The sequence below is a fragment of the Balearica regulorum genome, chromosome 20 (genome assembly GCF_011004875.1).
Source record: "Balearica regulorum gibbericeps isolate bBalReg1 chromosome 20, bBalReg1.pri, whole genome shotgun sequence".
NCBI classification, from domain to species: Eukaryota; Metazoa; Chordata; class Aves; order Gruiformes; family Gruidae; genus Balearica; species Balearica regulorum.
Genome location: NC_046203.1, coordinates 11,556,005 through 11,571,498, shown reverse-complemented (window position 1 = coordinate 11,571,498; position 15,494 = coordinate 11,556,005). Strand labels below are relative to the sequence as shown.

Sequence of the window (15,494 nt, the reverse complement as noted above, 5' to 3'; positions counted from 1 at the left end):
TTAAGTCAATTGTTTGCATTCAAATGGCAAAACAAATGAAATATGTTGGGCAATATTTTTCCTGTTGTCCAAGCTGAAAGTCTTAAAGTTGTCACACATTGTGGCTGTTGCCCCTTATTTTATCACCTGGTGCTACCAGGAAGAGTTTAGCTCTATCACCTTTGTAGCTGTCCTTCCCAAAGTTGTTGGATGCTGTTAGACCCCATCCCTCTCCATCCCTCCACACAGGTCCTGTGCCTGAGCTCCATCACTACCTCTGTAGCCTCTGCAGAACCCCCTCCAATTTCTCCACATCCTCCTTGAGCTGGCTGGAGGGAACAGGATACAAAATCAGATGCACTCATCCAAACATCTAGTGTCAAGCACAGAAGCTACGTCAAAGAGCAGAGTGGTGTTTGTTCAGCTTTGCGGATTGGCTTTTGACACGTGAGCCCATTTGCTGCGGAGCTGTTGATTTGCCCTGGACTGGGAGGTTTGTCTGGTGCTCTGCGACCGGTCATTGCCATCCCCGGTCCCAGGAGCAGGAGGTTTCACCCACTTGTCTTTGTCTAGAAGCACTGTGATTGCGTTAGGGAGAATAGGGCTGCTACACTGATGAACTGACGCACGGGCTGGGTGGAAGTTTCCATGAGAAACACGTGTGTCCTTCTGAAATAATTGCCCTATTAGTTCAGGAAGGGACAAGAAATTACTTGCAAATGGCTCCTATGCAAACACCCCATCCGCAGTCCCCACCTGCTCCTGCTTGGCTCTTCTCCCTCTCCCCCACTTCCCCCTTCCTCACCCTCTGCCAAAGGATGAAGGCAGGGAAGAGGGGGGGTCCCGGATCTTTCCAAGGTGAGAATCCAGTTCATCACCTCCGGCTCTGCCCATCCCCGTGCACAGCTCGGCGGTACCCAAAGCGGCGTGGGGGATGCTGGTGGTGGAAGGTCCTCCTTGTCCTACCCCTGTGTCACTGCCCTGCAGCTCTGCTCAGCAACAAAGGAAAATATTTTTCACCATCCTTTTCTCCAGCCTTCCCCGGCGCCTCACGGTTGGCTGGGACTCGGCATTATTTGCCTTCCTTCCCCAGCACCGGGGAATGTGTGAGCTGGATGAGCTGAGTAAAAATGACCTAATGCAGAGAAGAATCAGAAAATGAGCAATGAGAGGGTCATAACAATGCTTCCCGAATGAGTTAGCAGCACCCAGGGGACTCTTACCGCCGCTGGATTTCCTGTCCTGGCAGCAGCCCAGCTGAGCTTATTTTATTTCCTTGACAGACAGCATCTGAGTCTGACTGTTTTTATTTATATTTCAGAAGCACTTTATTTTCTCCTTCTTTGCTCCCTTGGATTGTTTAGGAGTGACATTGCTAATGCCAGCCACAAAGGTTGGTGGCACTTGTCTTTACAGTCGCAATTCAAGGATGCATCTGAAGGGCATCGCTGTTTGCAGCTCCCCTGGGCAGGATGAAACCCTGCACAGGGCAGTGCTGGGCCAGGGACCCCCCATCGTGTTGCAGAGACACCCCCCCCTCATCTGCCCCTTATGGCTTTTCTGAGCCCAGCCCCAAGGTCACCGTCTGGAAGGACAGGAGCCCTCAAATACATCTCTGCATCCCCTCGGCCCTTATCAATTCCAGTGGAAGAAAAGTCCCCAAACAAATCCAAACCAACCCCGATTTCCAGCCCTGCCATGCAGATGACCAGAGACTGGGTGTTCCCACGGCAGGTCTCCAGCCAGCTTCTGGGCACCTCAGCTACCCAAGTAAGAGTTCAGTGTGCTCCTGATAAGCCTCCGTAACTTTATGAGCAGGGTTAAGTGACTCGCACAGCAAGTCAGCTGTTTCACCAGGGCAGGGAAATTCTTGTGTCTGCAGTTTTGATATCTAGCTGTTGAGCTATGTTTAGTCTATGGCTATAAAGTAGCCTTGTTTCTATTCTGAGAGTGTCTAATCAGGGGTCCAAGGAATTATTTTGCTCAGTAGAAAGCTATGTTTATTTGAATAAGTTTATACTCCAGGATGGGTGCCTTGGAAAAGCCCAATAAAGGCTGTGCGTTGCTGGAGTGTCTCGGGGCATGGTGCACACCTGTAAAAAACGCAAAGTTTTCATTTTTGCAGAAATAAGAGAAAGGCTTTATGCTCACGGCTTCTAGCCAGGTCTGAAATGAGTCCCCTGTGCTGAGTGCTGCTTGGTGCAAAGCATTTCACTTCCCCAGGGGCTGTGGCCACTCATCCACGTTTAGGCAAGGACTGGTGCTGGCCGAGGCTGGCCCCACGGGCACAACCCCAGCGTGCGACACCCACGCTGCTCATTAGCTTCTCCCAGTAAGTCTTCATCCAAGAGGTGCTTGGCAACTTGAACTGTATTTTCATGTAGCTGCTATTTTCAGAAATTCATTTGCTTTTGTAAATCACAGGTGACCCCAGCACCCATCTCTAGCTGCTACATTAGAGGAAGCTGATGAAATACTGAGGGATGCTTGCAGGGTCAAGGCCCATCACCTGGGACAGATAAGAGTGATTTACTAGCCTCCCCAAGGCCTTTTTGTTCATCCCAACCTCCTCATCCCTGAGGGTGTGAGGAAACTGTGATGTTAAACCCAGGACCTTCTTCCCAGCAGTCTTAACCTTTTTCACCTATGGGGTCACGGCATTTTTTGAACTTAACAAACCATTCAGCACTTTCTGGTGGTTATTCCCATTTTCCCATTTAAATCCTCTCCCTGGGGTGCTTTGCCTCGTGGCTGCCTTCAGCTTGGTGAGCTTCGTCCCACAAATGAACCAAGAACACCCACACCTTGGTGGACTTTACCCTGTTTGCACATGACAAACACAGCCAAGTTGTGACTGCCTGCAACTGAGCAACCACTAATTTTTAGCCCCGAGATAAATCCTTGTTATCTGCTGAGATAAGGCCCACTGCAGCATCCTCCCCATTTTGGATGGCAGCAGTTTCCACATTGGGAAATTGCCTTCAGCCTCTGTGTGAAACAGCAGCATGGCGGCAGCGATGTTTGCAGGCAGCTGCCTGCACACACACACACAGGGGATGAGCCCGTGACAGGCAGCGGCTCTCGCTGTCACCACCCTGTGCCTCCTACCACCTTCACGGCTTCGGTGGCGGGGGCTTGGGCACAGGTAACAGCTTTTTCTCTGCAAAAGTCCACTTCTCCCTCCCCAGGGCCATCCCCAACCAGATGACCGCCCGGCGATTTCAGCATTGCTGCCCTGGGAACATCCCTCCGGCTGTCAGCAACTCTGGTCGGTTTGAGGTTGTGCCTCAGGTTAGGAATTAGGAATATCTAATTCCCATTTTCATTGCTTAGGCTCATCGCATTGGCATCGACAGCTCAATAATTTCTTCTCTTCACATCCCTCACAGCCTGGTTGGATTTTGTCTTGGACATCTTATTTTGTGCTAAATACGGACATTTGTTCCCCTCCTGCTAGTGCTGTAAGCTCAGTGCCCCCAAAACAGCCTCAGCAGCTCCCCGTCCCCTAATGCCCCCTGGAAAAGGAGGTGCTCAGGGTGGTGGGGCTGCATCTCCATCCTGACCAATGTCCCCGCCAGAGCTGGCATCCCCCATGCAGTTCCCATCCAGACGCTCCAAGTTTCTCACACCCTTCACTCTGTGGCACAAAGTCTTGGAGAAGATGGCACAGCTCCTCTCCTGCAGCATGGAAGGGACAAAGCTGTGGTGTCACCGCAGGGTCCATGATGAGACCTGTCCTGCTGCAGAGGGCAAGCAGAGGGCACTGCCCATCCCAGGAGAAGATGGGACCAGCACCCGGCATTTCCACCTCCCACCCCAGCCCTGCCTCTCCTAGAAATCAAGTGCGTCCCAAGCACGCAGGGACAGTGTTTGCAGAGTGACTCAGGCTAACCTGGCCCGCCAGCAATAAATTCTGTTACAGCAATGACCAAATTTCTATCGCTCACACAGGGCTATTTCCGTTTTCTCCAGGGACTCACCCCAGGTCCTCATTTCTCTGCCTTTCTCACACACCGGTGCCTCTGTCCCCTGCAGCGACCGTCTGCAGGCAGGTCAGTGGTGTTTTTTCAAAGTCATGCACCAGATTCCCACACCGAATGTCCCACAGCAGTTCCAGCCCTTGCTGCCTGCCCTGCCAGGTGGGCTCGGATAATTCACGTAAGGCAGGTTACAGGCTCAAAACCAGGCTAGTTTTGTGGGTTGGATGCTCTGGGGCATCACCAGCAGCCACAGCAGGGCTCGCTGGACCCGGTGGTCAGGGCAGGGAGAAGGTAATGGTACCGAGCTGCCCGGTACCCACAAGGGTCCCCGAGCCGAGTTCGCCTGGATGCTGCCCCTGGGTGTCCGGGGGCATGGAAAAGTGGGGGGCCAATGAAGTGACCCTGCACTAACAGTTTCCTAACACTGCTGGCTTGGGACTGAGTAAGGGGAGGTCAAGGGCATGTAGGTGATGGAGAGAGGGGAGGGGGAAGAGCAAGAAAACCTGTGTCAAGGCCAAACATGAAGGGAAACCCTCCTGGCTGGAAGGAGAGGAGGTGAAGGCTCTCAGCAACACTGAGGGTCTGGCTTGGAGGAGCCAGCTGGGGTGACCGTGGCAGCACTGGCAGGGAGGCTGCACAGACCCGCCGGGTCCCAGCTGCTCTGGTGTTGGTGACCAGCTCGCGGCTGGGACGCCAGCCCATGGGCCTCGACCCCGGGGTGCCAAAAGCATCCCCAGGAGAGCCACACTGGTGTCCCACCAACCCTGCTGCCTCCAGCCGAGCCCTGAGGGGTCCCCTCCCGCCTGCCACCTGGCCATCGCCTCCTGGTTGCTTAAGGAGGGAAACACAGACAATTCCCCAGAAGAGATCGTATCCATGCCCAGGTGGGATTGCTGGGCAGCCACACCACCTCCATCCCTGGGCATCTCCAGCAGCGCCTCCGCGTCGCACTGCCCCACGGCACAGCCCCGTCGCACCGTAAGCACATCGCTGAGCCATCCGAGGCCGACCACGAGCCGGTGACTGGCACAAGACACTTCAGCTACCAAACGCACCACAAACAGCCTTTACAAAATTATTTCATCGCACACCAGAACCATCAAAGCACTGCCTTTGCTGGGGGAGGAGCAGCACTGCCGAGCCGTGCAGCCGGGACCTGAAAGAGCACAGTTGGGCTTTTTGTTGTTTCTTTTGCCCCAGAGAGATCTGGAGCTACACCAGGTCACTTATGTTTCTGGGCATTTCCATGTTCAGGGGTTCATGCTCTGCCGTGTTTAAATCACAAACACTATCCCTGGGAACAGTCTCATTTTGGGCAAAACTTTCTGTGTTCCTGCAGGGTTACACCCGGGCCTGGCCTCAGAAGCATTTGGCAGCTGCTCCACCATAAAAAACAGCTCAGAAATTCATGCAACCAGATTTTCCCATCTTTAGCCATGCAGTACAAGATTTTATGCCCCTCAGTGAAGCAGGGGACGCCCGTCTCTGCCAGTGCTGAGAAACAGTGCTGAGAAGAAAAGGCAGCTACAAGAAATTACATTCTCCTTTTATTTACCTATGACCATGACAATGTATTTTTGCTAGCTGCAGAGATGCTTCGCACTGTAAACTGGGCGCCTGGAGGCAGGCAGTCCGTCCAGCTCTGCCAGGTTCAGCAATAACCCCCGCTTCTCAAAACACAATATTGTTATCCAGAGTAGGGAGGGCATCTGATTCACAGAGCTGCTTATCTCCATCACCAAACCCTCCGTCGTCAGGGCATGATATATACACCCAGGCTCCCCCAGCGGCCCGCTGCTAGGGAACGCGTTTGGTCAGATAAAACCTGCTAACTTAGAAAATGTTGTACGCACTCAGAAAAAAAGGCATCCACTCCACCGGAGAACTCCGCCGCAACACACACAAATATTGCACTTGTAATTTCAGAACAGGAAAGGACACAAGGATTTCCTAATACACAGCAATGCGTCCAGCTATAGGAGGTCAATAAATAAACCAGGGGTGGGAGTGGGAGGCGGTTGTCTTGCACACCTCCAGCACAGGGGAAGGACCCGGCTTTCGCTGCTCCCAGGGGGACCCACCACGAGCGAAGGAAGCGCCGGGCTCCTGCGAGATAGCTGCTTTGGGGGAGCCGGGAGGCATTGCCGGCATGGGGAAGCACAGCAGCATCATGGGGCTGGTCCAGTTCAGAAGTCTTTTATCCAGGGAAGATGTTCATGTCGGTGCTGTGGTCCCCTTGCCGGAGCCCTGCACAAAAGTCCTCCTCCTCCTCGCCGAGTCGGGATCACTCGTCGCCTTCCAGCAATGCTTGCAGCTCGGGCGCGTGCTTCACAGTAGTCTTGTGGGAGCTTCCCTCCCGGCTAAAATCCATGCCGGAGTCACCCCGAAGGCATCGTACCAGCAATGGTGAGACGGGGCGATGGAGCAGTACCAGACTGCTTGGCTTGTTGGTCCCCTTGGCCTCATGCTCGGTGCCTTCAGCTGCCCCACACCCATCCGTTGCAGGAATATGGCTTGGGGGCACGAACGGCAGCAGGAAGGAAGGCACGCTCCCGCCATCCCCCGGGAAGGCCTCCGTCGCCCGATTTCATGTAAACACACAGCTCCCAGCCTGCCCCGAGAGAGTCCTTGGGTCTACAGTGGGGAGCTGGCTTTCTTCTGGTTAATTATGTCTAAGTACAAGTCAGAGCGGAGGAAGCGGGGGTATGAGTCCTTCTCCATGAGCCCGTAAATCCTCTTCTGCGCGAGGTCGAAGCAGCTGCGGGTGATGTTCTGCAGGTTCTCCTTGGTGTGCTCCCGCGTGTAGGAGTCCAGGTTGACCTGCGGGCAGAGAAACCAGTGCTGGTGAGCGGCTCCATGGGCAGCTGCCGTGCCACAGAGCCACACACCAGCGCAGGAGCCAGCCCTCACCTCCTTGCAGGACTGGATGGCGATGTACTCAGCGAAGATCTTCTTGGCCTTGGAGACCATCTTGGACTGGGATTTGATCTTCTTGAACTCCTCGCAGGCCAGCCAGAACTCCAGGTTCTCCTCACTGAACTCGGTGCGCAGGAAGGCCCTGAAGGCAGCGAGCCCATCTGTGGGGACAGACACACATCTCTACTCCCGGCTCTCAGGTGGGGAAGAGCCCCATCAGACCCTCAGCCCAGCAACCTTGCAGAGGTGCAACCTGAACTACCTCCCGCACTGTCCCCTAAAATCCCCTTGCGAGCCCCCGTGCAAAGGAGGCAGTGATGGCACTGCCAGCCGAAGCCTGGCAACGCAAGCCGTGTGCTGAATCTGCAGTTCTCAGCCCAGCTGCATGCACGGAGAGCCAAGAGAGGGAGACTGGGATGGAGCGGGGGGAGCAACAGGGAGAGGACCCCCTGGCCGTCCCTGTGGTCTAATGCAGCTCCTGCTTCATGGACGCACTGCACAGCTCTGAATCAGCACAGACACAAATCGCTGCCTTTTCCTCCCCAAGCTGGAGGGGGGCTGCAGCCCCAACCCACGGCTGTCCGCGGTTCCTATCACAAAATCCCCCTCGGTCCAGGCAGGAGCAGAAGGGGTGCAGGCAAGGGACAGCCTCATTTCTCTTTGTCTACCCCCAAACACCGGAAGGGATTAACACAGGAAATCCCAGCTTCATCCATGCACATGTCTGGATATTCCCCCGGCAGCAAACAGAGGCAGAAGAGATGGACAAACACTTACATTTGTGCAGCAGCAGCTTTTCCAGGGAGTCCCCCCACTTGAGAGCTTCCTCGGGAGTGGGCCTGCGGGACAAGGACGGCGCGTTTGCAAAGTGAAGCTGCAAAAGCCGTGATCGTCGCCTGCTGCGACGCAACACAAGCAAAACATTTCCAGCCGATAAAGCAATGCTATGTGCCCCAGCAGGGCTGGCCCCGGCTCCCACATCGGCACCAGCATCACCACAGCATCCACAGGCAGAGCCAGGATTTGCACTGGGCAGCGCCGTGGTGGCTCTGCTGGAAGGAAACCTCTGCCTTTAGATTGGCAGGAAGAAATTCTGATGTAAAGAGGCAGCCGTGCTGCTTGGGGTGTCTGAGCAACAATGGGAAAAGCTCTGGGCAATGCCGGGGAGCCCGTGGGACAGCGGGGATTTCAGCTGCCCTGCTCAAGCAGCCAGATAAGCCGCTGGGCACAAGAGCGGGGAGGGCTCGTCTCTGGCTTCTGGAGCATCTCCAGAGCAAAGTGGTTTTTCAAACCATCCTCCGTCCAGTTAAAGTTTCACATACAAGCACCGGGGAAAGCAGCCATCAGGGAAATTTCCAGCCCGAGCTGCCGCTGTGCTGCCTCCCGGGCACAGACCTCCCACCCGTCTCGGGGGGAACTGTCAGCCAACAAATGTTTTTAATGCTTTTGTGGATACAAAAACTGTTTGTCCACAGCTTCCCTAAATAGGGTGTCCCCAGCCTCCCCGGAGGTGATGTTCAGCCTGGCATAGCTCGTCCCCAAGCCCCTGCGGCCCCCAGTCCCCGCGCCACCCGCTCACAGCACCTACTTGAGTGATTTGAGCACTTTGTCCAGCTTGCCGGAGGGGTTGGCCCCCGGAGACTCGTTTCGCCGCCGAAAAATCCCCAGCCGGTTCTTCATGTCCTTGGCTCTAGAAGGAAGAGCAAGTTTTAGCAGGCAGGCGAGGGGCTGGGGGACACCCAGCACCCAGGGGACCCGCCGGCAGCCTTGTCCCGCACGTCGCCCACCGCCCCGTGCCCACCACCTACTCCTTCATGGTGTGCCGGCGCTGCAGGCTGCCGTTGTGGGGTCTCTGTACACCCAGCAGCATCTCCGCATGAAACTCCAGTGGCTGGGGCTTGGAAAGGTCACGGAAAAAGGGCATGGCTGTTGGGACGGCCCGTGCAGCGGCTCACGGCGCGACCGGCGCGGCCAGACGCTTGGGCGCTCTGACGCCGGCTCTGTGCCACGCTCCCGCCCGGTGCGGCCAGCGCGGAAGTGGGAGGGCTCAGCCCAGAGGAGATTTAAATGCAGCGTGGGGCGAGCGAGGCACGCGTGAGTAAGGGCTGTGTCAGCCCCGGTGCTATTTCAGACGGCTCCACCGTTGCTGGGGAAACTTGAGGAAAGGTGGAAAAATCAGCGCCAAGGGCGGATAGTGGGGCCTTTCAAGAGACGGAGGGGAAAATAATCACGGCAGGGATTTACAAGGGCTATTTATAGAGCGCAGGCATCCCGGGGAAGGCAGCGGGGCCAGCGATGGGGCTGAGCGGGGTTAGGAGCAGAGCGGGACAGCAGCACTTCACCGTGTCCCCCCCTGCAGGGACGGGGCTGGGAGCCCACGTGCGACCCACTGGTGCTCACGCTTCTGTGGTGCCGACCCGGGACGGGCACGGCCGTGGGGACATCTCCATAACGGGGTGGTGGGGACGGGCAGTGTGCGGCACGGAGGGGTGCTGGGGCACAGACACCCCACGCTGTCACCCTGCACAGCTCCAGCTCCGCCGCCCCCGGACACACGCACTGGTGTGCACCCAGACACAGGGCACCCGGTTCCCCCAGGAAACTGCCACCAGGACAAAGCGGGACAAAGATTTTTTGCAAGTGCCGTGGGAAAGGGCGTAGGGCACCCCTAGCCCAGCCCAGCCCAGCCCAGCCCCAGCCCCAGCCCGGCCCTGCCAGGGCTTCCCGGGGCCCGGGGGGGGCGGGGGGTGGAAGCGGTGACGGGAGAGGCAGGCGCGGACGATGCTGTCCCCTCGTGGCACAGCCCCTGCGTGACAACGCAGCACGAAGGGGCGCAGGGGACACGCAGCGTGGTACGGGACACGCGTCCTGCACCGAGGCTGGCGGTGACACCAGGGTGTTCGGGGCCCCAGGGTGGCATAGCCAGGACACCCCCTGCAACCTCCCACGGGACCCACACCAGTGGGTCTACATGAGGCTCCTCGGAGGAGCCACCTCTGCCTGGCCATGCCCAGGGCTGGCTGGGGACACGAGGGGCATAGGAGGGATGAAGGCAAGGGTGTACCCCACCCCGAGTGATGCCATCTGAACCCACAACTCTCTCCAGTCCCAGGAGGGTAAGACACAGCGATCCACTGGGAAAAAATTAGCTGCCACAACCCCAGGGCTCAAAGCTGCAAGGTGCTGAGCACCCTGAGTCAGGGAAGGATTTTAGAGGGCAATCGCCCCCCCACACACACACCCCCGCCCCAGTCCCCAGTGCTGTCTGTGCCCTCGTGGGGGCACAGACAGTTTCACTGCCTTTGCATCACCTGGGCTGTGGTCCCAGCAGGACACACATCCCACTGCTGCCAGCTGCCAGGCACCAGCTCAGCACAACGTGGGAAAAACGGATCCAAACATGGAGCCTCACACTCCAAACACCATCTGCCTCCCATTACCGCGCCACCAGCAATGCCGGCAACTGAGGACCAGCCGCCACACAGGACAGGCCATCCCACGCAGCCCCAAAAAACAATTTTAGCAGTGTTCCCAGTTTAGCAAGGCAGCCGCCGCAGCTCAGCACCCGGTGGGGCTTTCAAAGCTCTGAAAAGCCCTTCTGTGCGTCCCCAGCACGTGGGCTGCCCCCACCCACACAGCCCACTGTGCAACGCCAGCCAGCTGCAGTGGGCAGCTCTGCTGCACGCCAGGCTCCGGGGCTTGCAGGTCATCGCGGCTCGTGGGCAGATTTGCCGACTGCAATACGCCAGGAAGCACCGCCTAAGGAAGTTCCTCAACTTGAAGCCCGCTGCTCCTCTTGCACATGCTTGTAAATAAATAGTAAGCAGCATGAAACCAGTCTGCAGCAGCCACAAGCAGGCACAGCTCCCAGCTGTGGCCAGTCTGAGGTATAAAATGCCATGGCAAAAATAATGTTTCATAAGAAAGTGCTAGTTTCTGTCTGGAGTCACCACTATAAAGTGATCTACAGCTAGTGCCCTGCACAGTCATGAGGCCACATCCAGTCCCATCACCCTGCACTGCTTCCAAACCATCCCCTGCAAAGCGCATCACCTTTCCCTGCAGGAAGCTCAAGTCCTACCTTTCCAGGTATTTTTCAGAAAAGTCCACCATCGCGTGGTACATCAGGGAGTGCCGGCAAGTGAACAGGGCCGGCAAGCGTGCCGGTGCTGGGAGGGGAGCTGAGTGCCAAACCCCAGCCACTTGCACCATAAATACTCCCCACGGATGGCTGGCAACCAGGCTGCGCAGCCAATAGCCGGCCGGTGCGATGCCGAGAGGCTCCCCAGTGCATCCACTGCAGTCTCAAGGTGAGGAGAAAACCGCCCCTGACCCAGCTAAGCCGGGGGTGGCAGAGCCTCCCCCCGCCAGCCCAATTCCCCCGGCTCAACGCTGCAGCAGAGACACATGGATGGGGGGACGTCCCTGCTGCAGCCTGAGAGGGATTCATTTTAATTTCGGGTTGGGGGGGGAAGAGAAATAATGACAAGAGCTAAAAATAGCCAGCTGCAGCTGGGAAGCGTGCGGGACAACAGTGCCGCTCGCTGGCAGCAGCACGAGTGGAGAAGCCGTCGAGCCGGCGTGTGCAGTCGCGTGTGCAGCTGGTGTGTGCAGCCGGCGTGCTCGGCCCCCTCACACCCCCTGAGCTGCTCAAACCACGTGCGACTTTTCCACCTGCCCTGAGCCACGTGGAGTGGGGAAAGACCCAGCCCCGGGCATCCCTGCGGCCGTAACACCCGGCCAGATCCTGCATCGCAAAACTATAGAGACGGTTCAGTTCCAAAACATCCTCGCTCGTCCCCGCCTGCCCCCACCCAGCTGCAGCTGCACTGATGGGAAGCAAAGGCCACGGCTGCCTCGTCCTTGCTGAAACCCACTTTTGGGCACCCCAGAGCCTTACCAGGAGAGGGAGTGGGGCTGCGAGCATCCCTTGGCAGCTGCCCACGCTCGGTGCTCCCACCACGCTGCCCGCACGCTGTGATGTGCTGCAAGGGCTGGAGCCCGTCCCACGGTGGGAAACCTCCCCATTCCTCCTCCCAGCATGGGGCCAGTGGGAAGGAGGCCCCCAGCTCGTGTTTCACCACTTGCATGTCCTCTCCCTGAACCTGGCGCTGCTAGAGCAGAGCTCTGCCGGCACCGGGGAAGCTGTTTTCCCCACACCACCGGCAAGAGCCGGCTCCTTTGCCTCGTCTATCAAAGCAAGGCAAACAGGGGGCTGCTCCCAGCCGGGCTGTGCGATGGTCCCAGCACGTGTCCCGCCCTCCTGCACCAAAATCATTAGTCCCCATCTGAAGTGAGACCTTAGTTCATGCATGTCTTTGCTGCTTTCTTCCCAGCAAAGCTTGGGGGAACAAGACAGGGAGCCCCAAGGGCTGCCCGGACCAGCGGGGCTCGGCCAAGGTGTTTGACCACAGCAAACAGCCCTGGTACACTCTGATGCCACCACGATGTGACACTTACAGGTTCCTGCTCCGTTTCTTGCGGGAGGTCTCATCCCCTTCATCACAGCTGCATTCAGGGTCGGCTCCGCTCAGCTGGGGGGAACAGAAAAACAGCGTCTGCATCACCATGCCAGTGCATGCCCACAGTGGCACTCCAAGTGTCACCAACCAGTGCTCCCAGTGTCCCCCATGGCCCCCGGCATCCACAGGGCTCTCTCCCCACTACCAGGGCTGGCTGCAGCAGTGCAAGGGACAAGCTCCTCTCCGCTGCCTCCTTCAGCCCATCCTATGCCACCTCCAGCCGTGGTGTTCCTGGCGCATCTGAGGAGACACCATGGCTGGTGGCCCAGGTACCCCTCCAGGTTCAAGAGCTGACAGTGGTACCTCCCACATCCCCTTTCCTGATGCTCCCATTTCTGCTGTCCTGAGTGGGCACAGGGGCCCCTCCCCAACCTGCAGAGCACCTTGACCCCCCCAGAACCAGGCTGGGCACCCAAAATCAATCAGGGGTCCCCCAACAGTCCCCAGGCAGGAAAAATCAGAGCAGTTCAGCCATAATTGAATCATATCATGGCAGCTTTCAAGTCCAAGGAGCACCCAGAGGGCTCCATTCCCCGACCAACACCCTGGGGTGGTCTGCGCAAACCAAGGGGACCCCGGATGCACCATGAGCTCGGGGCAGCACCAGCGCAGCGTCCGAGTTGTGAAACCTAGGACCAGGCATGGGGACCACTGGGACCACCATAAAGCTCAGGGGCTTTAGTAATTCATCTGTTACCGAATGAGACTGGCAGATGCTCACAGCTGGCCCCGCATCCAGCTCGACCCCGCATCAAGCTCAGCCCCGCGCTGCCGGGGGCTGCAAGGCACTTTCCAGGATCGCCGCCCCGCGGCCGTGCCGTGGGAACCTGCTGCGCAGCCCTGCAGCCCTGGGCTTGAGGCTTTTGACACTTCCTTCCATTCTGCGCCCGGGTTTCCGGAGTTTATCGGCCCCAAACAATGCAGCCCTTGCAAAGCACCTTCCCCAAGCAGATAGGGCCCCGGCAGGCAGGCTGGCCAGGGCGACACGCAGCCAGAGCACGTTTCCTGCCATTGTCCGGACAGGCTCCGCCGCGCTCAGGGACAAAAGGCAGCAGTGGATCTCACCCGAGGACTCCCAGCGCTCCCGGCCACAATACACTCTTAAAACAACCACCTCCCAGCCCTGACCACGGGAAGGAGGGGAGCAGGGAGGCACACCGGGCATGATGGCGTTAAAAGGGTCAGCAAAATGAGCCCCTCTGAAATGTTCCCCAAGGGGAAAAGAAAAACACCACCTTGATGGATGCTGTGGACCTGCTGCCGGGGCCACTGGGTACAAGTATCACCCGTGCCTTATGCTGCTGCTGCAGGGGATCCATATGGGAATTGTACATCAGTGCCCTGCTCCAGAAAACTCAGAGGGTTTTGCTGAACTAGCCAAAAGGCACAGCCTGACAAAAGTCCCTCCAAAGTGCAAGCTGGGGGATGGCACTAGCCCAAAATCCCATGCATGTGGTGGCCCAGCACCGTGCCCAGCTCCCCTGCCCACTGTGGCCCCCAGGCCCCTCCACAGGCAGCCAGAGAGGCAGGGCAATGGGAGCAGGCGGGGGTGCTCCGGGAGGGCATATGGACCATACAGAGCTGCTGTAGGGCTGGAAGTGGGAGCACCAGGAGGTCTGACCACCAGCATGGGCTGCCCTGGTCCCTGCTCTAAAGAAACCCGGTCTCATCTGCACCAGAGCAGCTTAATCCAGGAGGAGGTCAGTCTGCCCCTCACTGAAAAACATCCACCCAGATCAGCCAGAAAGCACAGCTGGGGCTCTCCGGCGCAGGAGCGGGGTATGTTCCCTGGGTCTCTCCCAGCAGTGAGCGTGCAGCCCACCGGGTCTCAGCCAGTGCTGCAGCAGCCTCTGACCGCAGAGCTGCACGCTCCTAGGCTGCACGCACAGAGGCACTGTGAAACCTCTTTCCAGGAGCCTCATCACTGGCAGCCCTACCGGGACACCCTCACCAGGCACTGACACTGCCACCACCTCCCTCGCATCTGCGCCGGGCAGCGTGGGTGTCCCTGCCACAGAGGTGACCCTTCTTGATAGGATCCAGGAGGGGGTCTTAACCCCACAGGCCACAGTTGCTGGCATCAGCCTCTAAGAGAGTTTGGGCTTTTGCACAGCAGCCCCATCTGACCGGCCTGTCAGACTTGTAAGGGCTCTCACCAGCTGGCCGGGACTCTGAGCCAAAAACGTGCTCCAGGAAACAGCACCAGAGGTGGCTTTTCAAGCAGCATGAGTCTGGCAGGGAGAGGGTTAACCCCATCACGGGTTTAACCCCACCATGCTGCTGTGCTTGGTGGCAGGCAGGGCTCTGTACCAGCCTCTCCTGCCAAGGAGCCAGCCCCTGTGGAGCAGCAGGCAATGTAGTCCTGCGGTCTGCAAGATGGTCCTGAGCAGCATGACATGGTCCTGAGCCTCATAACATGGGCCTGAGCTGCGCAACATGACCCTGAGCAATGCAATGTGGTCCTGAGCCAAGCAATGCAGCCCCGAGCAGAGCAGTACCCACAGCCGCTGGCAGAGATCGAGCTGGCATGGGCACGGTCGGGCAGAGCAGGGTGCTGGGCCAGCACCACAGGAAAGCAGGCAGCCGCTCCCAGCGCCCAGCCAGGCTTCACCGGGGCAGAACGGGGCAAGCAGCACTTCTCACACACAATTTCTGCAATGGCACATTGTTTCCTGTAAATATTTCTTATGCAAAAGTACAACCAAGGCAAGCTCTGCGCCAGGAGCACCCCATGGGGAGCACCCCAGATCGCCGGGTCTGTGAGCACGGGCCGGCCCCATGCTGAGCTCCTGCTGCACAGCCCTTGCCACTCCCCCGCCCTTCTGCTTGTGGGGGTCAGAAATCACTGCTGACCTTGAGCTTTTTCTGAGACAGGTCCTCCGCAAGCATCAAGGCCCTGCATGAGGCTGTTGGGGGCAGAAAGCCACCCCACTCCCACCATCGCCAAGCACAGCAGGGACTGTTTTTCACTGAAAGCTCTCTGGAGCCTGGCTTTTCCCTGTCCCCGCCGCTGCAAGCAGCTCTTGCAAGAGCAGACACTCAGATGCACCTCTCCCTCCACTGGTCTCAGCAGACAGCACTCTCCAGGACATGGGAT

At 58.0% G+C, this 15,494-nt stretch overlaps 1 protein-coding gene across 6 annotated transcripts in view; it reads right to left on the bottom strand.

The window, feature by feature from the left end:
* Positions 1 to 5,493: 5,493 nt before the first annotated feature.
* RGS3 (regulator of G protein signaling 3) overlaps positions 5,494 to 15,494 on the bottom strand; it is an 85,224-nt gene continuing 75,223 nt past the window's right edge. For 5 of the 6 annotated variants that reach the window (XM_075771977.1, XM_075771978.1, XM_075771979.1 and 2 more), the window contains 5 exons: positions 12,336 to 12,409; positions 8,464 to 8,565; positions 7,653 to 7,714; positions 6,870 to 7,036; positions 5,494 to 6,779 (listed from right to left, as the gene is read on the bottom strand). In XM_075771977.1, the coding sequence (XP_075628092.1) occupies positions 6,594 to 6,779; positions 6,870 to 7,036; positions 7,653 to 7,714; positions 8,464 to 8,565; positions 12,336 to 12,409 (591 nt within the window). In that variant the 3' untranslated portion in view covers positions 5,494 to 6,593. Of the gene's footprint in view, positions 6,780 to 6,869; positions 7,037 to 7,652; positions 7,715 to 8,463; positions 8,566 to 8,683; positions 9,460 to 12,335; positions 12,410 to 15,494 lie in introns of those variants that run through there. The other variant, XM_075771982.1, reaches the window with a different exon arrangement.